The following is a 23877-nucleotide window of genomic DNA, read 5'->3' as shown; positions in this document are numbered from 1 at the left end:
AATTCCCGAGGTTGGGTTGTGGTTTTTGCTTATTTCTTTCTCTCTTCCAGGGTCTACTTTCTTCTGTCGAGGCCATCCTGCGTGTCGAGCAACTCATGGAGTCGAACCGTAAGTTGGCCCATGAGCTGAAGGAATCAAAGGGGTTCATCGAGACCCTCAATAAGAGCAAGGAGGAGATGGAGGCTGATCTGGGGAACATGAGGACCAGTCTTTCCGAGACCATGACCCTGAACGACCAACTGTTGAACGAGCAGACCCGGCTCAATGACAGCATCAGGGTCATGTCTGACAAGCTCGCCTAGGTTAGGTCGAATAAGGAGAAGCTGAAGAAAGACTTTGCTGATTAGATCCAGACTGCTCGGGAAGAGGCTGTTGAGGCCTTCAAATCATCGAAGGAGTTCGAGGATCTCATGTATGAGTACAACGCAGAGACCTTCTCCCTTGGTGCCAACACAACTTGCCACCACATCCACAAGACCAACCCAGGGTATAATTTTTCCAATTACCAACAATATGACCCTGCGGTTGAGAAGGAGGAGGCCGAGGCAGAGGAAAAATTTCTGAGAGAGGGGGCTGAGGATGCCATTCCCGTTCCCTTAGAGGCCACCACCCTCGTGGATGATGCGGAGAACCAAGATGCCGATGCTTCCTCCTAAGCTCCCCCTGCTGATGAGTCCGAGCTCCCTCTTGCTGATGAGTCCAAGCTCCTTCCTGCTGTCTTTGGTCAAGGCAACAATGATGTTGTTGTTGATTGATATATTTTTCTTGAAGATCCTTGTATTTTTTCTTTCTCTTGAAGATCCTTATATGTTTTCTTTCTCTTGAAGATCCTTGTATGTATATATATATATATACTTGATCGGGTCGGTTATTTTGGTGCCGACCCGCACTGTAATTTGAACGATACATATATTTAATGAAGTCTCCTTTCTCTCTTTTGTGTTCTTGTCTTCTTTGTGAGTAGTTCCCCTCGACTCCTTTCTATCGAGGGCCTTTATAATTCTTCAATCTGTCGATCCACCTCGCGGGTAAAGGCCTTTTGGTCCCCACAGATGAGGACCTTCCTGACCCTGAGGTCAGGCAGGGTGCCTCACGGGTGAGGTCTTTGTTTCCTCATGGATGAGGACCTTCCTGATCCTAAGGTCAGGAAGGGTGCCTAACGGGTGAGGTCTTTGCTTCCTCACGGATGAGGACCTTCCTGACCCTGAGGTCATGCACTGTAACGCCCCCAAACCGGCCTAGGGGTAAGGGTCTTCACACAAATCCACAAGATCGAAATGGTTTTAGATAGATGAACCAAAATTGAACCATTAGTCATAATCTCTAAATAAATCCTCAATAATACCATCATATAACATAACGGAAGACTTAAACAGTTAAATTCAACATTCGATTAATATGAATTCGAATATTCAAAACTAAGGTGTTGGTGGCACCACAACTAAAAGTAAGAATAAATCCCCATTACATCCATCCATCCAAATATTAAAATAAACCATGTATCAAGGTCAAATCCAAATCCAAAATCATTACAACCATTCCAAATAAAAGAAGGTAAATGATTCCATAAATTTTCTAATCATCCCCAATCTGAGTATCATCTCCTCCAACAACTCCAGTGCACTCATCACATGAGCATGGCTCCTTCTCTGTGTGTTTAAATAAATGGGTAAGCTTGGGGAAAGCTTAATGAGTAAGGAAAAACAGAACATAAATATCGGTAAACACATGCATATCCAGAAATGTAATAGAATCTCAAAACATATGTTATATAAATCTGAAAATATCACAAATTCCAGTAAAACATGTCATGAGTTCAAATGTTCATAACACAAATTCCAATTAATAGGCTCAGTAGATTCATAAAGTGGCACTGCTAAAAATCAACATATCATCAATATAACCAATGGGATGGGACTCAAGCTCTTGGCTCACAGAACCGGTAACGGGCTCCTATGGAGGGGAAACCACATTCCTTAAACGTCACGCTCTTGCCTCACCCCTTGGTCCACATACCTAAATATAATGGAATTGTGAGCTTCGAGCTCTTGGCTCACAGAACCGGACCATGTCCTTAAACGTCACGTTCTTGCCTCACTTCTGTGCTCAACAATCCACTCCAACACATAAACCCTTGTTGGAAGGGTTGCAGTCCAACAATATTACATTCAAATCATATCTTATAAAATGACAAGTCTCATCATACTTTTAATAAAGTAAAACTCATGCAATCTTTCCATAGAAATCAAATTATATTTCAAAACATGCATAATACTTCAAAATACACTTCAAGACAATTATGCACAAATAGTCATGTTGCTTCAAAGCATGAAATTTCATAAAACGACAAATCAAAGAAAAGAGATTTGTCTATGAAAATAATACATAGGTTCTACAGGGTCTCACTCACCTTTGCAAGTTTTAAGTCAATTCTCACTGCACTTCAAATCACAAAAATAATGATCCAATATCCCCTACATAGATCATAAATAGCATAATCAATAGGTTTATGTACCCTTACAAAGCTGTACCCAACTTGTAAACACGGACAGCCCTCAAATTATAATATTTTCCCCACTTGTACATATCTAGAGACTCTCAAAATTTATAGGGGACCAATTTATCCTAATACCAAGATCTCCACAAAAAATCATCTCCAAATTCTCATATTTTATATTTAAATCATTTGTTTCAATCTTAGTGCACAGATTCTGCCAGAATCTGCACAACAGATTTAAAAGATACATAAATACCATATCCCAAACCTATTTTAATCCAAATTTTATTTGTATTAAATCAGACTATATATAATGATTCACACCAAATTTCAAGTCTAAATTCCAAGTATTAGTTGGGCTTTCATTATTCCCAAGTTCAGTTCAAATTCTGCCAAGACAGCAGACTAGTCCCAAGTTCTCATTCAGATGGGATACCAAACGAAATTGGATGGGCCTTAAATTTGAAACAATATTTCATCTAAATGTCATCCATAATCCCACAGAAATTGGGGCCCAAAATCCTCACTGATTATGAAATACAGTTATTTTTCTAACAGTAGACAGAATCTGTCCAAAACTGTACACTGTAACAATACAACCTCAAGAAGCCTTCTCTCTTGCTCTTACGTAAAACTTTCTTTCCTTCTCTCTTTTTCTCCTTATTTCTTCTTCTTTATTTGTTCTTTATTTGTTCTTTATTTGTTCTTTATTTCTTCTTCTTCAATCTTTCTTTATTTCTTGGAATAGGTTTCAACTCCCTTTTAATAAATTTTAAGTTTTAATTTTTTAATTCATTTTACAGTTTATTAATTCATAAAACTTTATGTTTTTTAATTCTCTCCCTTCCCTTAATTTATCTCAATTTCTCAAGCACACCTTGACAAGGGAATCTCTCTTTTCCTTTCAGTATCGATCCATAGTACCCAAGTCAAAAGTCAATATTGTGTAAACTACCGAAAGCAAAACAAATAAAATTCCTTTTAATTGCTTCCCTCAAGAATTGATCATTTGACCTCTTGAAGTCCATATAGGGTCCTAACCACTAGCCTAACCTCTCTTAGATATTAATAAATGTATAAATAAATATATTTAGATACTAGCAACATATATCCATGCACAAAGAAGGAAAAATAAATAAATAAACAAGCATACCCTACACTAATACTAATAAAATACTAGCAAGGTTTTACCTCTAGTGTGCCCACTAACAACCAAAATTCCACCCTTCATTGGTCTATTGGTACATATTCTGCACACAAAGTGAAAAGTCCAAATTACCCTTATATTTTAGGCATGGGTATTACATCCTTCCTCCCTTATAAAAATTTCATCCTCGAACTTTACATACCTGGATCGGTAAAAAGTTGTGGATACTTTCTCTGCATATCATCTTCTGTTTCCCAAGAAGCCTCGTGAAAGCCATAATTATTCCAAAGAACTTTCACCTATGATATGGTGCGATTCTGTAGGACTTGTTCTTTACGATCCAAAATACGAATAGGGGTTTCTTCGTAGGATAGGTCTTCTCTTAGTTGCAACGGTTCATAACTCAGGATGTGCGATGGGTCTGTAACATATTTTCTAAGTAAGGAGATGTGAAAGACATCATGTACTCCAGCCAAAGTTGGGGGTAGTACAAGTCGGTAAGCTACTGGTTCAACCCTCTGCAAAATCTCAAACAGACCAATGAATCTGGGGCTAAGCTTCCCTTTGTTGTCAAATCTTACTACTCCTTTCATTGGTGCAATCTTCAAGAAAACACTGTCTCCCACATTGAATTCCAGCTCCTTCCTTTTTGTGTCAGCGTAGCTCTTTTGTCAAACCCTGCTCCTGATTGGCTGGAATTTTGATTGAAGGACAGGAACCCCTGATCAGGCAACCAAGAACACTGTGGAGTATCACTCTAGTGATTTGGATTGATGAGGAAACCCTCTGTGGATCATCCTACATGCCTGTTAGTCGGTGGATAGCAGACCCCTGCAAATGTACAACTCATTGCATGATGTATGGCCTGAACCCCAGGTAATCTCTCTCCTCCCCATAACTGTGGGACCCACTTTTGAAAAAGTATATAAAAACCTCTATAAGGTATGTGGGGACAATACCCTGACCAAGGGTCAAACCCCTGTGCAAGCCCCATTGGATTTTAGCTTGCTAGAATTCTCTGGACGATGGCACTGGGCGATGTAGACAAGGCCCAGTGACATCGCTCAATGAGTGAAACAACATATTTTAATGTTTTTTTAATTGTGGGGACCACCCAATAAGGACATGGGCACCCTCCATAGATAGAGGGGAGTCTGAGGGACCACCTCATATCCTTGGTTCACTATAGACCCCACCAGTGTGCCTAGAATCACTCGGAATCAGTTTAAAAACTGATTTTCAAAAGAGGCCTTCACAGCCAAACAAGCCTTAGTGAAGCCTGGGCCTATAAATAGATGAGCTTTGGGCTCATTTAGAGCTCTTACTACTGCTCATTTCATGGGAGAGAAAGGAAGAGAAAGAAGAGAGAAAGAAGAAGAAGGAGAAGAAGAAAGAAGAAGAGGAAGGAAGGAGGAGGAGGAGCTGCCACCCCCAACCAAGGCTGGTTCGAGCTCTCTAAGACTTGCTCAGGTATAAAAATACCTGTATATGCTTGCTGTCCCCATTTCTTCTCTATGTTTGATGTGTCTCTGCTCCCTGGGTAGCCTAGGATAGCTAGGGTTTGCCCTGGACAGCTCCAGATCTGCCATGCAAGCATAGAGCATGGAAGATCTATAAGTTTTCTTAAATTTTATGAGTTTGGTTTACTGTTCTTGGAGCCGAATTCTGGCTGTGCACAACTGCACTGCCAGATGCTCTGTTGCTTTGTGATTTGGAACCCTGGATGCAAGCTAAGGTTGCACAGACCTAGCCTTAGGTGGTAGCAGCCCCAGAACCATGTTGCATGTGTAAATCCAGCCTTGCATGTGGCTGAAACTGAGATCCATGCTTGAAGAAAACCCTGTGACACTATTCACTGGGTTGTCTGGGCAGCCTCTGGCAGCCAAATGGTGGGTCTGATGGAGGATCCATTTGGATCATGAGGTAGACTATCCCAGGGGCTACTTGACCCCCTAACATGCAGAGGGATCAGATCTAAGCATAGCCTAAAAAGCCCAACCTTGAGAACTCAGCCCAATGTCGATTTGAGGGCACTGGGCGATGCACCCAACGCCCAGAGCCATCGCCCAGTGAAGGAAATGCTGCTGTTTTTACAATTAGACCTGGGGAATTTCACTCATTGGCTGTGGGACTGTGTGGGAGGGTGGGAAATGACATGAATGCCCTTCCCCACATCTATCCATATTAAAGAAATACTTTAAAACCCTAGTGGGCCCCACAAGTAAAGGAAACCCTACTGTGCTTGGTCCTACAGCTCAGACAAGCTATGGACAACATTGTGAACCTAATCTGACCTAGGGTCAGGTATAACTATTGGAAATGATCATTTTACCCTTGTGCCACTGACTCTGGCCAAAGCACCGGACATGAGCCTAAGGCCCAGTGTAAGGCCCAGTGATTCCAAGTGAGAACCAACTGAACATCGGGTCAACCCAGTAAGCTTAGGATAACCCTAGGACTGCTTGTGATAGACTGAAAACTTAATAAGACATTATCTAATTTGTATTTAGGATTTGATCCCGCGCTCGAGGTCAACAACCAGACTGCTTTTAAAACTGAGTTTGCAACCGAGGTCTTAGAACCCAACTCAGGTGAGTGAATAATATTATCATATATGCATGTGTAATTATGATGCTATGCAGGCAATTAAGAATTTTAATCATGAATGCTGTGTTACTTACTTCTGATTAAAGTTACTCAAATCACTGCATAATGACTGTCTATTGATCAACACTGTGAATTCTTATATGATGATTGTGAATGTTAGATTAGATGCCGTAGTTGGCTTGAAAATGAGGCCTGTGGTAGCCCATAGAATGGGATGCGGTTGATACCACCCGACTCATACGATGCCATATAGACATGGGGCTAGAGTTTCATCACCCGTGCTACGCACCCTTGCCAATAGGGGTTTGGGTGTTGGATGCCTGTGAGGGTGACCATATGAATATGTGAAAAGAGAAAAGAAATGAAAAGAACACCGGAATGGTGAATGAATGAGAAAGAACACCGAAATGGTGAATATGGGCTATATGCCAAAGAAAAGAAAAGAAAAGAGAAACGAAATGGATCGCCCTATAGGTTAATCATAGAGGGCTGGTCGGGCTGACCTTGGTGAACGAATGCGGGAGCTGACTGGTCCTCTTCGACAACTTAATGGGTGTATCGCGGGAAGGGGTTAGAAGCCCGCACCAGGGATACATGTGTTGGGGATTGTAGTAGCACAAACCTGACTTAGTTGTATTGCTAGGTGGCTAATAAATAATTTGGACTTGCATATCATGTAGGATCATATGAATTGTGAATTGTGATTGCATGTGCATGCATGATGATATGATTTGCTCACGAGCTCGGTGGGGCTCACACTCTGTTATACATTATTTTTCTTAGATGATTTTGCAGATCGATGCTGCTATGGCATGGAGGCCCATTTTGAGGAGGAGAGTCCTGGTTGTTACGATGATGTTGGTGTGGACCCCGACGAAGGTCATACCGATCCTGCATACATTCTCGGTGGTCATTGATGAAGACTGTTGAGGAGTGCACGAGATGCCTTTTCTCTTGGGGACTCCTTTTTGTTTTTGTTAGGAGTTTATCCCCATTTTTGTTTGAAGTTGGTTGTAGTTCTTTTATTTCTTTTTGGGGTTGAGTTATCTCACCCTGTATATATATATATATATGTATATGGTAGTTCTAGCTTTGTTTCTGTCAGCTTTACTCTTTACTTTGTGGGTTGTTGGGAAATGTATCAGTACAATCTTACTTATGTATATGTTATCATCATTTCCTGTATCACTATGCTTCTTTTTATTATTATGATTTGTAGTTTATCTGCATCACTCTGATCTTGCTTATGGTAAGGAGATGAATGTGGTTCCATGAATGTAAGCACTGCTTCTAGATCCGTGGGATTTGGCAGATTGCCATTATGCAATTCGAGTAACCTACCCAACTCCTCCTTGGGGGTGGTTTGGGGTGTGACAGAGCTTGGTATCAGAGCCTGAGGCTCTTCTTACATTCATGGAGTGCAGAACTAGGACTAATAAGCTATAAATAATAAAACAAGTAATAATTAAAAGCTACAGGGGAGGTAGATGTAAATAAATAAAAGATGCATAAATCGACTAATATAAAAACAAAGGTGGCCGAGCCACTACACAAGATTTGATAAGATAAAGAACTACATCTAAAGGTTATATAAGCTAATAAAAATAAAATACATAAGCTGAATAAAAGAGAAATAGTCTAAACCACGTAGGATGGACTGATAGGAGCTGATCAATAACTACTCGGTAGGTAGTAAGTCACTAGGTGGAGGCTGTGTCTTGGTAGAGTCAACCCTGTAGAATCTGTCCCAAAAATCTAGACGCTGCTCTACAGAACCCACTCTACTCTCCAATGAAGTAAAGCCCCGATCCATCCTAGTCGCCATATCTGAAAGCTGGGTACCGAGACTCTGAAAGTGTGTCATCATCTGTGTCCACTCTAATGGCCCTGGAATCTGGGAACTAGTGGCACCCGTCGCCTTATAGGCAGGTAAGTTGGTGTACTACGTGCCAATGCCCTCAAAGTCGCCCTGACCCATGCCTTGCTCCTCTGCATGCATGACCTGGGTGTCTCCCTCAATGTCTCCCTACTCCAACCCCTGCACCCCCTCATCGTGCAAATCATCACCATGCTCCACTCCCAGCTCCTCTACATCCAACCCCTCATCTCCCTGCTGCATCCCCATCTGCTCCTCACCCTCTGGTGGATCCTCCCCATGCACCTTCATCTTCAGAATAGAAGTCTTGTCAATAGGCCTGGATCTGTCCTTCTCAGCATGCTCACCCTCCAATGGAACCCCAAAATATCGAAAGACAAGAGTAAGGAACTTCCCATAAGGAAGGTTCCCATCAGCTGGGTTCCGAGCATGGTAAAGCATTACCTGAAGTAAAAGATATGGGAGGTTTATGACTGGACCCCCCTTACCAGCTTCCAAAAGATAATATGTGATGTAGGCTCTCAACATAGATATACTACCCCTATTACCGCCCTTGGGGTAGATGTTGTAGGTCACGCATCTACTAATGACACAAGCACTAGGCCTGTAAGAAGTCTCAGACCTAGGCATGTCCTGTGAACCTATCAATGATTTGAAGACCTTCCTCCTGGTCTCCAAAGAAAACATCTTCGAAATGTCCATCCACGGCTGATAATAACACCTCTCTCCTAAGTCAGGTAAACTCAAGATCTCTGCTAGTGAAGCAGTGGTCAGACGGATGTCCACACCCTTCACCCTGTTCTCCACTCCGAACTCTTGTGCACTAGAAGGCAATAGGTTACAATAGAAGAACTGAACTAAGTAGGGATAACAAGGCTTGGTAGGTGTCAACATAGAAGCCCAACCTAGGGCATTGAACCTAGCATAAAGACTATACTGGTGAAAGTCCTCTACCCGGACCACCCGACCATTCACAATCTTTAGAGATTCAAAGTTTTTCCACTCCTTAGCATGTTCGTACCTAGAAAAGAGAAACCGGTCAAAGTTGGGTTCCTCCAAAGAAGAATCGTCTGTAGGAGATGATGGAGGCACTGAGGAAAATGAGGAATCCTCAGATTCAACTCAAAGTCACTTTTGAGCCACTGATTTCCTGGTTGTATGGTGGCTTGTAGACATTTTCTACAAAAAGAAAAGAAAAGAAAATAGTTAGGGTAAGAAATTTTGGCAAAACCCTATCTAAAATATTAGGAAAGCAAAAGAAAGAGCTAAAATAGGGAAAACAACTAAGAAATCTTACCTAGGCACGTGTAGATTTGCGAAGAACACAAGGAAGCGTGAGGATTTGGTGTGGAATGAGTCCCACTACCCTCCAAAGACTTTTCCTAGGAGTTTAGAGAGGTTTAGAAGAAGTTAGAATGCAAATGGGCCCCTCTCGGACTCATATACTGCGCCCTCGATTCTCTGGACGATGGCACTGGGCGATGTGTCCAATGCCCAGTGAATGTAATTTTGCTGATTTGGGCTATTTGCATATAAGGACTTGAGATTTGACCATAATAACCCTAATGGACATAAAAATATGAATTTTCTTATTTAGTAAAAAAAAAAATAATTATAAAAAAAATAATTAAATATAATATAATATATAATTAAATTAATTAATCAAACAAGTATGGATTACTTAAGGTTAAGAGAAGACAACTCCTACTTGGGAAATTTTGGTAGGACATATATAACACGTTCTTTTATTCTCTCATTGGAGTAAGAACTTGTGGATAAATAAATATAATTATATCTATAAAAGTTGGTGTGAGTATCAAATATTTAGTTATTATGTGCTAATATTATGATGTACGAACCGAATGGTCCGATGTAATGCAAAACCAAACATAGATACATAGGTATGTTGTATGCATAATTACAATGTATAGGGAGCGTAGATCTTACCTTACCTGAGGACTAGGTCAACCGAGAATAGGTTGTCTAACCAATCGAAGCACTTAGACGTTAAGGTACCTCCAGCCAACCCAAGATTAATTTTATTGAATCTTAGTCATTTAAATTCCAAAAGATATGTACTTAATTCTTTTAATTAAGTATGACCTGATGCTTAGAACCATTTTCCATGATAGGACCTACTACCTCAGCCAAGGCTGGAGACCCCAGCATCATGATTTATATTAGACATCTACGAGAGAGACTGAGATGGATACGACTAGTGTTGCCCCAAGCCGAGAATCGATTGGATTTTTATTTAGCCATTGCTACCATTAGTGGACTAGAAGACCGAGACTATTTTATGACTTTAGCTGAAGAGGTAAGAGCCGATATAGAATTTTTGCTTGCGATGGAGTTTGTGACAGGGAAGAAGCTGAAGATGCTTGCCTATTAGACCAGGTAAATAATTAAAAGTCTTTTATTTAAAAATTTGAAATCTCTCATATAGTGCCATGCATAGCATATCGATACATAAAATACTTAAGAAAGAGAAACAAAATATAAAACCAAATAAAACATCACACTATAAACCAAGACAACATATCTAATAATCCTCCTTATTGGTGCGACTCATGAAACTCATTGGAACTGTGGACTAGATTTGTACCTGTTCTAGCTAGGAAATAACTGTTGATCCATACGGACGATATTGGAATATTGAACACGCTCCTCTTTTCAGAGAAGCAACAATGGTCAACACCAGAAGAAGTTCTCGTGGTGGTCGTAAAGGAAAACAACCTTGAGTTGTACCGGAGGTTGAACTGCCTAACGGGACTGAGGCTCAAAATTCTGAAGCATCGGCTGCTTCGCCCGAGGCACCAGCAGCTGCTCAAGCCACTACTACTGCACCTCAGCCAAATATGGCAGCTGGTGACGTGACTGCATTCATGACCACTATGATGCGGACCATGCAACAACATCAAGAATTGCTTGGTCAGATGTCTACTCAGTTTCCAACCATGATGCATGAACGCACTGCACCACCACCACCACCCAATCGGAGAACTCTACCACAAAGGTTATGGAAAGATTCAAGAAACTCCAACCGCCTGCATTTTTCAAAATAACTTCTAAAGCAATGCAGCCATAATGGTGGATTAGTGCACTAGAGAAGGCATTTAAAGTACTGGAGTGCACGGACGCACAAAAGTTGATATGTGTGGGTTATCAGTTGCAGAATGAAGCCGAAGCCTGGTGGAAAGCTACTAAACCTAATCTGGAAGCCACTCATCCGAATCCCACATGGGAGCAATTTAAAGAAGTTTTCTTCAAGAACTACTTTCCAAAAAGTTTCAGGGATACAAAAGAAGTAGAATTCATTGCACCAAGGAACCAAGTCAGTGCTGGATTATCAATAGCAATTTGAGGACTTGTTCCATTTTGCTCTAGAGCACCTGAAAGGGGAAGTTAGTAAGGCGAAGAAATTTGAGAAAGGACTCAAGACTGAGATCGGGTCGGTGTTGTCAATCATGGACATTAGGGATTATGCTCAAATGGTCGACAAGGCGAAAACCATGGAAGATAGATTTAAGGAGAAAGAGAAAGACAAAACTGTGACGTCGTCCGTGGGTAAAAGGCCAAACAATTTATAGACCTATGCCTGGCCAAATAAAGTTTACCGCGGAACCAACTCAAATTCCATCTCGACTCCGTATCATAGGCCGAACGTGGGTCAGAACCCTTTCTGCCTCACATTCAATCGACCTGCTCAATTGACAATGAGTCAAGCAACAACAGCAGCTTCGCCAACCTGACCAGCAACAAGTCAAATGAGCCAAGCCTCAACACCTACTGCTCCACCCTTTAAGTGTTACTAGTGCAATAAGGAAGGGCATATGGCCAGAGATTGTAGAACGCGTGGGTACAACAACAACTTGCTGAATCAGCCCTACGCTAGGTCTTTCTAGCCACGGGACAATCAGACTCGAGGAAAGGTGTTTGCAATGACGAATGAAGAAGCTGAGGCAAACCCCGATGTATTGATAGGTAAGTTTGCTGCACACTACTAACTTATAGGGACTAATTGGCTTACTTTATGTAACCTAAATTACCTACGAACCCTAGGTACCCTGAATGTCTCGACCATACCCGCACGAGTATTATTCGACTCGGGCGTGACCCATTCCTGCGTCTCCTTGACCTTTGCTAGTAAGATGAAGGATCAACCAAGAGACATCAGGCATGAGCTAGTAGTTAGCACGCCGACAGGAAGTGTCGTGAGCTTGAAGAAGGTCTACGACCCTTATCAGATTAAAATTTGTGGGAAGAAACTAATCACACGATTGATAAAGATGGATATAAATGATTTTGACGTAATACTAGGCATGGACTGGTTGTCGACCTATGGTGCAAATGTCTTGTGTGCGGAAAAGAAGATAATGTTCAATTTGAAAGATGGGTCAACTTTCACCTATCAAAGTGAACCCAAGAAGAAACCTAGGAGAGTAACTTTGTCAGCTCTCTAGGCACGTAAGTTGCTTGACGATGGATGCCAAGGCTTTTTGGCCACAGTAATAGACACGGAGGCAAAGATAAAACCGTTGGAGGAACTTGAAGTTGTCAGAGATTATCCTGATGTATTTCCAGAAGATCTGACACAGCTACCGCCTGACCGCGATATAGAATTTGCGATCGATATAATTCCTGGTGCAACACCGGTATCCAAGGCACCATACAGAATGGTGCCAATCAAACTGAAGGAGTTGCAAGTTCAACTTTAAGACCTGCTGAAGAAAGGATTTATATGACCCAGTGTATCACCCTAGGGAGCACCCGTGCTGTTTGTTGAGAAGAAAGATGGAAGTATGCGGCTGTGTATCAACTACCATGAGCTAAACAAGCTGACCATTAAGAATCGATATCCGTTGCCGCGTATCGATGACCTATTTGATCAACTACAAGGAGCACAAGTTTTCTCCAAAATCGATCTTAGGTCGGGATACCATCAATTGAAGATCAAGAGCGGTGATATCCATAAGACAACGTTCCGAACTCGATACGGATATTACAAATTTTTTGTTTTATCGTTCGGATTAACCAACGCCCCGGCAGCTTTCATGGACATGATGAATAGAGTATTCCATGACGTGCTGGATAAGTTCATCATAGTGTTTATTGACGACATCCTAGTGTACTCTAAGAATGAGGAAGAACATGCTCAGCATCTTACTTTTGTGCTGCAGCGATTGCGAGAACACCAACTTTATGCCAAGTTTAGCAAATGTGAATTTTGGCTTCACCAGATCGGATTCTTGGGACACATCGTCACCAAGGATGGCATTAAAGTAGACCTAGGCAAGGTGAAAGCAGTTCTTGAGTAGGGTACTCCAAAAAGTGCCACTGAGATTCAAAGTTTCTTAGGTTTGGCCGATTATTACCGATGATTTATTGAAAACTTCTCACGAATTTTGGCACCAATGACAAAACTTACAAAGAAGGGAGCCAAATTTGAATGGAATGAAGCGTGTGAGAAAAGTTTTCAAGCATTGAAGAACCGTTTGGTAACAGCTCCAGTTCTGACCATTTCAAACGGCACTGGAGGAATGGTGGTATATACCGACGCATCTAGAACAGGATTGGGCGGTGTCCTGATGTAGAGAGGTAAAGTAGTTGCCTGCGCCTCCAGACAATTAAAGGAACACGAGAAGAACTACCCCACACATGACTTAGAATTGGCAGCGGTAGTTTTCGCATTGAAAATATGGCAGCATTACTTATATGGTGAAAAGAGTGAAATCTTCAGCAATCATAAAAGTCTGAAGTATTTCTTCACCCAGAAGGAGTTGAATATGAGACAGAGGCGATGGTTGGAATTGGTGAAAGACTATGATTGTGAAATCCAGTACCACCCCGGCAAGACCAACATTGTTACAGATGCATTAAGCAGAAAATCTCAGACTGCATCCCTCGCTTCCTTAATTGTGAGCGAACAGTTAGTAGAAGAAGCTCAGAAATTTGATCTGGAACTCGTGATTGAAAGGACGGCTATGCAATTAGCAGCTATGGACCTGCAGCCGTCGATACGAGAAGAGATAATTGCGAAGCAACCATTAGATCTTGTGCTGGCCAAGATAATTTGGGAATTACAACAAGGTGTCCATAAGGACCCAGACTTTTCCTTGGCCCAAGATGGTGCATTGAAGTTTTGAGACAGATTGTGCATGCCGGACGATTATGATGTCCAAGACCAAATCCTTAAAGAGGCGCATAACTCACCCTACACAATCCACCCCGGAAGTATAAAGATGTACAAAGATTTGAAGAAGTATTACTGGTGGATGGGAATGAAGGAGACCATAGCAATATACGTGTCCAAGTGCCTCACCTGTCAACAGATAAAAGCAGAGAGACACCGACCGTATGGTTTATTGCAGCCACTTCCCATACTTGAATGGAAGTGGGAAAGAATCACTATGGATTTTGTGACAAATCTGCCCAACACCAGGAAGGGCATGAATGCAATTTGGGTGATTGTAGACGGACTGACAAAGGCGGCACACTTCTTACCAATCAAGATAAGTTACCCAATGGAGAAGCTTTCCTAGATATATATTGAAAACATAGTCCGCTTACACGGCGTGCCTGTTAGTATTGTGTCTGACAGAGATCCTCGGTTCACCTTAAGGTTTTGGAGAAGTCTACAGAAGGCTTTGGGAACCCAACTAAATCTTAGCACAGCTTTCCATCCACAAACGGACGAACAGTTAGAAAGAACCATCCAAACGCTAGAAGATATGCTCCGAGCCTGTGTTTTGGAAATGAATGATAGTTGGGATGCTCACATACTGCTGGTGGAATTTTCCTATAATAATAGTTATCACTCCACCATCGGCATGGCACCATTCGAAGCACTCTATGGCCAGAAGTGCCGAACCCCGCTATATTGGGATGAAGTCAGCGAGCAAAGATATCTCGGACCCGAGATGATACAAGCGACCTGCGATAAGGTTGATGTTATAAGAGAGAAGATCAAAGCAGCCCAGTCAAGACAGAAAAGTTATGTAGATAATCGAAGGAAGGATATTGAATTTGAAATCGGAGAAAAAGTATTCTTTCGGGTGTCTCCAACTAAAGGATTGCTACGTTTTAACAAGAAAGGAAGTTGAGCCCAAGATTCATTGGTCCTTATGAAATACTCAATAGAGTGGGACCCGTAGCTTATCGACTGGCACTACCACCATCTTTGTCAGGCGTCCACGATGTTTTTCATGTGTCAATGCTAAGAAAGTACATTAACAATCCGACACATGTACTATTAATTGAACACGAACAGTTGGATGTGGATATGACCTACGAAGAGCAACCTACGAAGATATTGGATAGAAAGGAGCATAACCTCCGTAATCGCACTGTCGCCTTTATAAAGGTTCGCTGGGGAAACAATCCAGTGGAAGAAGCTTCATGGGAACATGAAGAAGAAATGAAAGAAAAGTATCCTCAACTCTTTGAATTGCAAGGTAAGCAAATTTTGAGGATGAAATTTTTGTAAGGTGGGGAGAAATGTCAAACCTTGCTCCTGACTGGATGGAATTTTGATTGAATGACAGGAACCCCTGATCAAGCAGCCAAGAACACTGTGGAGTATCACTCCAGTGATTTGGATTGATGAGGAAACCCTGTGTGGATCATCCTACATGCCTGTTAGTAGGTGGATAGCAGACCCCTGTAAATGTACAGCTCATTGCATGATGTATGGCCTAAACCCCAAGTAATCTCTCTCCTCCCCATAACTATGGGACCTACTTCTAAAAAAGCATATAAGAACCTCTATAAGGCATGTGGGGACAATACCCTAACCAAGGGTCAATCCCCTGTGCAAGCCGTATTGGATTTCAACTTGCTGGAATTCTCTGGACGATGGCACTGGGCAATGCAGACAAGGCCCAGTGACATCGCCCAGTGAGTGAAACAACATATTTTAATTTTTTTTTAATTGTGGGGACCACCCAATAAGGACATGGGCACCCTCCATAGATAGAGGGGAGTCATAAGGACCACCTCATATCCTTGGTTCACTGTGGACCCCACTAGTGTGCCCAGAATAACTCAGAATCAGTTTAAAAATTGATTTTCAAAAGAGGCCTTCACAGCCAAACAAGCCTCAGTGAAGGCTGGGCCTATAAATAGATGAGTTTTGGGCTCATTTAGAGCTCTTACTACTGCTCATTTCGTGGGAGAGAAAGGAAGAGAAAGAAGAGAGAAAGAAGAAGAAGGAGAGGAAGAAAGAATAAGAGGAAGGAAGGAGGAGGAGCTACCACCCCCAACCAAGGCTGGTTTGAGCTCTCTCAGACCTGCTCAGGTATAAAAATACTTGTATATGCCTGCTGTCCCCATTTCTTCTCTATGTTTGATGTGTCTCTGCTCCCTGTCCAGCCTAGAATAGCTAGGGTTTGCCCTGGACAGCTCCAGATCTACCATGCAAGCATAGAGCATGGAAGATCTATAATTTTTCTTAAATTTTATGAGTCTGGTTTATTGTTCTTGGAGCCAAATTCTGGCTGTGCACAACTGCACTGCCAGATGCTCTGTTGCTTTATGATTTGGAACCCTGGATGCAAGCTAAGGCTACACAGACCTAGCCCTAGGTGGTAGCAGCCCCAGAACCATGTTGCATGTGTAAATCCAGCCCTACATGTGGCTGAAACTGAGATCCATGCTTGAAGAAAACCCTGTGATACTATTCACTGGGTTGTCTAGGCAGCCTCTGGCAGCCAAATGGTGGGTCTGATGGAGGATCCATTTGGATCATGGGGTAGACCATCCCAGGGGCTACCTGACCCCCTAATATGTAGAGGGATCAGATCTAAGCATAGCCTAAAAAGCCCAACCTTGGGAACTCAGCCTAATGTCAATTTGAGGGCACTGGGCGATGCACCCAACGCCCAGAGCCATCGCCCAGTGAAGGAAATGCTACTATTTTTGCAATCAGACCTGGGGAATTTCACCCATTGGCTGTGGGACTGTGTGGGAAGGTGGGAAATGACATGAATGCCCTTCCCCACATCTGTCCATATTAAAGAAATACTTTGAAACCCTAGTGGACCCCGTAGGTAAAGGAAACCCTACTGTGCCTGGTCCTATAGCTCAGACAAGCTATGGACAGCACTGTGAACCTAATCTGACCTAGGGTCAGGTATAACTATTAGAAATGACCATTTTACCCTTATGCCACTGACTCTGGCCAAAGCACCGGGACATGAGCCTAAGGCCCAGTGTAAGGCCCAGTGATTCCAAGTGAGAACCAACTGAACACCCGATCAACCCAGCAAGCTTAGGCTAACCCTAGGATTGCCAGTGATAGACTAAAAACTTAATAAGACATTATCTGATTTGTATTTAGGATTTGATCCCGCGCTCGAGGTCAACAACCAGTCTACTTTTGAAACTGAGTTTGCAACTGAGGTCTTATAACCCAACTCAGGTGAGTGAATAATATTATCATATATGCATGTGTAATTATGATGCTATGCTGGAAATTAAGAATTTTAATCATGAATGCTGTGTTACTTACTTCTGATTAAAGTTACTCAAATCACTGCATAATGACTGTCTGTTGATCAACACTGTGAATTCTTATATAATGATTGTGAATGTTAGATTAGATGCCGTAGTCAGCTTGGAAATGAGGCTTGTGGTAGCCCGTAGAATGGGATGCGATTGATACCACCCGACTCATACGATGCCATATAGACATGGGGCTAGAGTTTCATCACCTGTGCTACGCACCCTTGCCAACAAGGGTTTAGGTGTTGGATGCCTGTGAGGGTGACCATATGAATATGTGAAAAGAGAAAAGAAATGAAAAGAACACCAGAATGGTGAATGAATGAGAAAGAACACCGGAATGGTGAATATGGGTTGTATGCCAAAGAAAAGAAAAGAAATGAGAAAAGAAATGGATTGCCCTACACGTTACGTTAATCAAAGAGGGATGGTCGGGCTGACCTTGGTGAACGAATGCGGGAGCTGACTGGTCCTCTTCGAGAACTCAATGGGTGTATCGCGGGAAGGGGTTAGAAGCCCGCACCAGGGATACAGGGTATTGTAGTAGCACTGACCTGACTTAGTTGTATTGCTAGGTGGCTAATAAATAATTTGGACTTGCATATCATGTAGGATCATATGAACTGTGAATTGTGATTGCATGTGCATGCATGATGATATGATTTGCTCACGAGCTCGGTGGGGCTCACACTCTGTTATACATTGTTTTTCTTAGATGATTTTATAGATCAATGCTGCTGTGGCATGGAGGCTCATCTCGAGGAGGAGAGTCCTGGTTGTTACGATGATGTTGGTGTGGACCCTGACGGAGGTCATACCGATCCTGCGTACATTCTCGGTGGTCATTGATGAAGACCGTTGAGGAGTACACGTGATGCTTTTTATCTTGGGGACTCCTTTTTATTTTTGTTAGGAGTTTATCCCTGTTTCTATTTGAAGTTGGTTGTAGTTCTTTTCTTTCTTTTTGGGGTTGAGTTATCTCACCCTGTATATATATATATGTATATGATAGTTCTAGCTTTGTTTCTGTCAGCTTTGTTCTTACTTTGTGGGTTGTTGGGAAATGTATCAGTACAATCTTACTTATGTATATATTATTGTTTGAGTTAAAATAAAACCGCAAGCATACGGGTCAATCGTAGCTACGAGTCGAACACGAGGAGATATACGCCACTCTATTTAATTAACTAAAAAGTAATGCAAAGTGTACCAAATTAAAGTGTTAAATTAAACTAATTAAACTAATAAAAATTAATGCATCATAACTCATAAGCATCTAACAAAATTAAGGGATTAAATTGGCGTCCTAACACATGAGCATCTAACCTATCAAACTAAAGCGAATTGAAAGGAATAACAAAAACGCAACCACGCTTCATAATCACATAAAAAGAAATAAGGGAATAAAAGTGCATCCACATACCACAAACACATAAAAAAAATAAAAGAAATAGAGGGAGAAGAAGAAGAAGATAGAGAGAGATAGAGGAGAGGGAGAATGAGATTGAGAGTTTAGATAGTAAAACCTTGATGTGCTTACATGAATGTAATTGAAAACCTTGAATACTTCATAAACTTACCTTGGCCTCCTCTTCTAAATCTTCAAGTCTTGTCATCAACTTAAGAACTTAGACTAGAAGGCTTAAAACCTAAACTAGAATTAAGAAATTACAACCCAATTGAAGACTTAAATTGAAATTAAAGCATAAACTAAACCTATTACAACCATTAAATAAAAATCAAAAAGCAAACTAGAACTTATAAAAGCCAAAAATCACAACTTAGAAGGAGAAGAAGAAAAGAAATTTTACTAAGTGAATGAACTAAAAATTACACTAAAAACTGAATTAAAATTGAACTAGAAACTAACTAAAAACTGAACTAAAAAACTAACTTCTTACAACCCAGAGGGCAAGGGGTATTTATAAGGGGAAGAGAGGAGAAGAGAGAAGAGGGAAGTGTAGGAGAAATATTCCCTAAGAAAAGAGAATATTCTCTTCTCCTTCCTCTTTTACAATGCCTTGAATCCTAAGAAAAAAGAAAAAAATAGAAAGAAGAAGAAGAGAAGATTGTTTACATAGACCTTCTATTTCTAGAAAAATAAACTTCCAATTCTAACAAGTGCTTCCTTTTCTTTGTAGATATCTTCTCCAAGCAATAAAATCAAAGCATCTTTGATTTTTCAACTTTCCATAGGTGAGAGAATATCTTTCAAAATAAATCTATCCCAAGTAGAATTCCAGAAGTGCCCTTGAGAAGTTGGAGGAGAGAGAGAGTAAGGGTGATGACTAGGATTCCTTCAAGAATAAATAAAATACCCATTCTGTCCTTCAGAAAACGTGGAGCATGGGGTGCTTATATAGGCCTCACCATTGTGTTCCTTGTGAAAAATCACCCAAAATAAACCCAAATTTCGTCCAATTTGGAGTTTGGGAGCCCAAGATATCTCAAGTTGAAGTTGGACTGTCCAGAGTCCTCCAAATGGAATCTTTCGGGTACAAGAAATATAACTTCTGGTTATTGCGTTAAGACCCCTAGCATCTGAACTTTTGCTTCATTTTGTCCCTGTCCGACTGTCAATAATTATAAATAAACCCTTACAGACCATTTTCGCACTTCGTTATGGAAACGGCCGTAACTTCTTCGTTTCAACTCGGAATCAAGTGCCTTTTGAACCATTGCGAAGCTGACTCGATGGGCTACGCATCCAAGCCATTAACACCTCTAAACAACTTAAAAACATTTTCTTAGCATCATCTCCTCCATTTTCACAAGAATTCACCTAAAACCTGAAAAGCACAAGAAAGCACCGAGTAACTCTGTCCAATGTGGTAAAATATATGTTTTATGCCCTAAGATTTCACACATAAGTGTGCTCATCAATTATCATCATTTCCCGTATCACTATGCTTCCTTTTATTATTGCGATTTGTTGTTTATCGGCAGCACTCTGATCTTGCTTATGGTAAGGAGATGAATGTGGTTCCATGAATGTAAGTACTGCTTCTAGATCCGTGGGATTTGGCGGATTGCCGTTACGTAATTTGGGTGACCTACCCAATTCCTCCTAGGTGGTGGTTTGGGGTGTGACATCTTCTGTCTGTCTTGTGCTGCCTTGATTCTTTTTTGTATGAGCTGTATTTTCTCCTGAGCTTCTTGTATCAATTCTGGTCCCATAACTTTCCATTCACCAACCTCATTCCAATGAAGAGGAGATCGACATTTCTTACCATATAATGCTTCATATGGGGCCAACCAATGGTAGCTTGAAAACTATTGTTATATGCAAATTCAACCAGAGGTAAGTGTTTCTCCCAACTTCCTTTCAAGTCTAGAGCACATGCTCTCAACATGTCTTCAAGTATCTGTATCACTCTCTCTGACTGTCCATCGGTCTGTGGGTGATAAGCTGTACTAAACTTTAGTCTTATCCCCAAGGCTTCATGTAGACTCTTCCAAAATCTGGACGTGAACCTCGGGTCTTTGTCTGACACTATCGAAACTGGCACCCCAAGAAGTTTGACTACCATATCAATATACAACTGCATCAACTTCTCCCGAGAATGCTTCATAGAGTAAGCAATGAAATGTGCCGACTTGGTCAGATGGTCTACCACTACCCCAACTGAATCATGTCCCTTAGGGGTCTTTGGTAGTGTCATGACAAAATCCATACTTATATGTTCCCATTTCCATTGCGGAATTTTCAATGGATGCAATAATCCTGATGGTCTCTGATGCTCAGCTTTCACTTGTTGACAAGTCAAACATTTTCCTACATACAGAGCAATTTCTCTCTTCATATTATTCCACCAGTAATGTTCCTTTAGATCCCGGTACATCTTGGTACAGCCCAGATGAATGGTGTAAGGAGAATGATGAGCCTCCTTCAAAATTAAATCTCCCAGCTCAGTGTCATTTGGCACATACAAGCGAGTGCCATACATCACAACCTCGTCCTCTGTCAACTGGAATAGTGTTTGTTTCCCTGCTTGGATTTCACCTCTGACCTTCATTATGTAAGGGTCTATAGTCTGAGCTGATTTAATTTGGTCAATCAATGATGGTTTGATAGTCAATTTGGCAAATAATGATGTGGGGCAACTGGCAATAAGTTCTAGTTCCAGGCTCCTTATGTCCTCCTAAAGTTGTATTTGTTCAGTCAAAATGGCTGCTAAAAATCCTTGTGACTTTCTGCTCAATGCATCTGCAACAACATTCGCCTTCCCTGGGTGGTAGTGAATGTCACAATCATAGTCTTTTATTATCTCTAACCACCGTCTCTGTCTCATATTCAGTTCTTTCTGGGTAAAGAAGTACTTTAGACTCTTGTGATCTGTGTAAATCTTACACTTCTCACCATACAAGTACTGCCACCAAATTTTTAGCGCGAACACCACCACTGCCAGTTCTAAATCATGTGTGGGATAGTTCTTCTCATGATTTTTCAATTACCTTGAAGCGTAGGCTACCACCTTAGCATATTGCATAAGTACGCAGCCCAAACCTCTGTGTGAAGCATCACTATAAATAACCATCCCTCCAATTCCTACTGGTATCGTCAACACTGGTGCTATCACCAATCTGTGCTTCAATTCTTGAAAACTTTTCTCACATTCCTCTAACCAATCAAATTTCACACCCTTCCTGGTAAGTCTAGTAAAAGGCATAGCAATTTTGGAGAAGCCTTCAATAAACCTTCTGTAATAACCAGCCATACCCAAAAAGCTTCTGATCTCAGTAACTATGGTTGGTCTAGCCCAATCTGTAACTGCCTTAACTTTAGCAGGATCAACTGAAATCCCACTAGCTGATATAACATGACCCAGAAATGTAACTTGGTTGAGCCAAAAATCGCACTTGCTTAGCTTGGCATACAACTATTTTTCTCTGAGTCTTTGCAGTACAGTCCTTTAATGTTCCTCATGATCTTCCTTGTTCTTGGAATATATCAAGATATCATCAATAAACACAATAACAAATTTGTTTAGGAAGTCATGGAATACCCGGTTCATCAAGTCCATAAATGCAGCTGGAGCATTAGTCAACCCAAATGGCATAACCACAAATTCATAGTGGCATAACAGGTCCTGAATGCAGTCTTTGGTATGTCTTCACCCTTGATCTTCAACTGATGGTACCCAGATCTCAAGTCAATCTTGGAAAAGACACTTGCACCTTGCAACTGATCGAACAAATCATCGATCCGGGGTAAAGGGTATCTGTTCTTGATGGTCACCTTGTTCAGTTCTCTGTAGTCAATGCACAATCTCAAAGTCCCATCCTTTTTCTTCACAAATAAAACTGGTGCTCCTCAAGGAGACACACTAGGTCTAATATACCCTTTCTCTAACAATTCTTGCAGTTGGTCTTTCAACCCTTTCAGTTCTAATGGTGCCATTCGGTATGGTGCTTTAGAGATCGGCGCCGTACCGGGTACTAGATCAATGATAAACTCCAATTCCCTATCGGGTGGTAACCCAACAAGGTCATCAGGGAACACATCTGGAAAATCCCTAACGATATGGATATCCTCCAACTGTTGCTCCTCTTTCTTCAAATCAACTAGAGAAGCCAAAAATCCATGGCAACCTTGAGCAAGTAACTTCCTTGCACGCACTACTGATATCAGAGGCGATGCAGGTTTACCCGTCCTTAACCCACTAAACTTAAATTCAGTCTCATTCTTGGGTTTAAAAACTATCTCCTTCTCATAACATTGTATACTGGCGTGGTAAGTAGACAACCAGTCCATGCCAAGTATGACATCAAAGTCTGTCATGTCTAGAAGAATTAAGTTTGCTGGCATCTCTCTACCCTCTATCTGAACCAAACAAGACTCAAACACAGTGTCTACAACCAAATTCTCTCCAGATGGTAGGGTCACTAATAAGGAGGGTTTCAATGGTCTAGGGTCAACACTAATATTCTCTAAAAATAATTTAGATAGAAAGGAGTGTGTCGAACCCGAGTCAAATAATACGTTGGCAAATATGGTAGAAATGTTCAGTGTACCTGAAAGATGTTCTAGGTTTTAGTTTTCATTTCCTAGTTTTAGATGCAATTCATTAATCACTCAAAGAAGTCATCAGTTATACTGTAAATCAAATCCTTAGATATAGGTTTACCTGTAACCATTATGGGTGAAGCCTCAACATCCTCTATCGTCAAAGCAAAAACTCTGGCCTGAGCCTTTTATGTTTCAACTGTCTGCGCAGTCTGATGTATCTGCTTTTGTTGGCTGTTGGT

At 41.3% G+C, this 23877-nt stretch overlaps 1 protein-coding gene across 1 annotated transcript; it reads right to left on the bottom strand.

The window, feature by feature from the left end:
* Positions 1–20789: 20789 nt before the first annotated feature.
* On the bottom strand, positions 20790–23383 carry LOC122672217. Its single transcript, XM_043869710.1, has 5 exons — positions 22971–23383; positions 22807–22880; positions 22084–22438; positions 21907–21964; positions 20790–21770 (listed from the first exon to the last, which is right to left on the bottom strand). Exons 1-5 carry the CDS (start codon positions 23381–23383, stop codon positions 20790–20792), a joined length of 1881 nt encoding a protein of 626 aa, XP_043725645.1.
* Between the last annotated feature and the right edge of the window lie 494 nt (positions 23384–23877).

Source organism: Telopea speciosissima, chromosome 8 (genome assembly GCF_018873765.1).
Source record: "Telopea speciosissima isolate NSW1024214 ecotype Mountain lineage chromosome 8, Tspe_v1, whole genome shotgun sequence".
In the NCBI taxonomy this organism is placed as follows: Eukaryota; Viridiplantae; Streptophyta; class Magnoliopsida; order Proteales; family Proteaceae; genus Telopea; species Telopea speciosissima.
The sequence above is the reverse complement of the archived record's forward strand: the minus strand, read 5'-3'. Positions and strand labels throughout refer to the sequence as shown.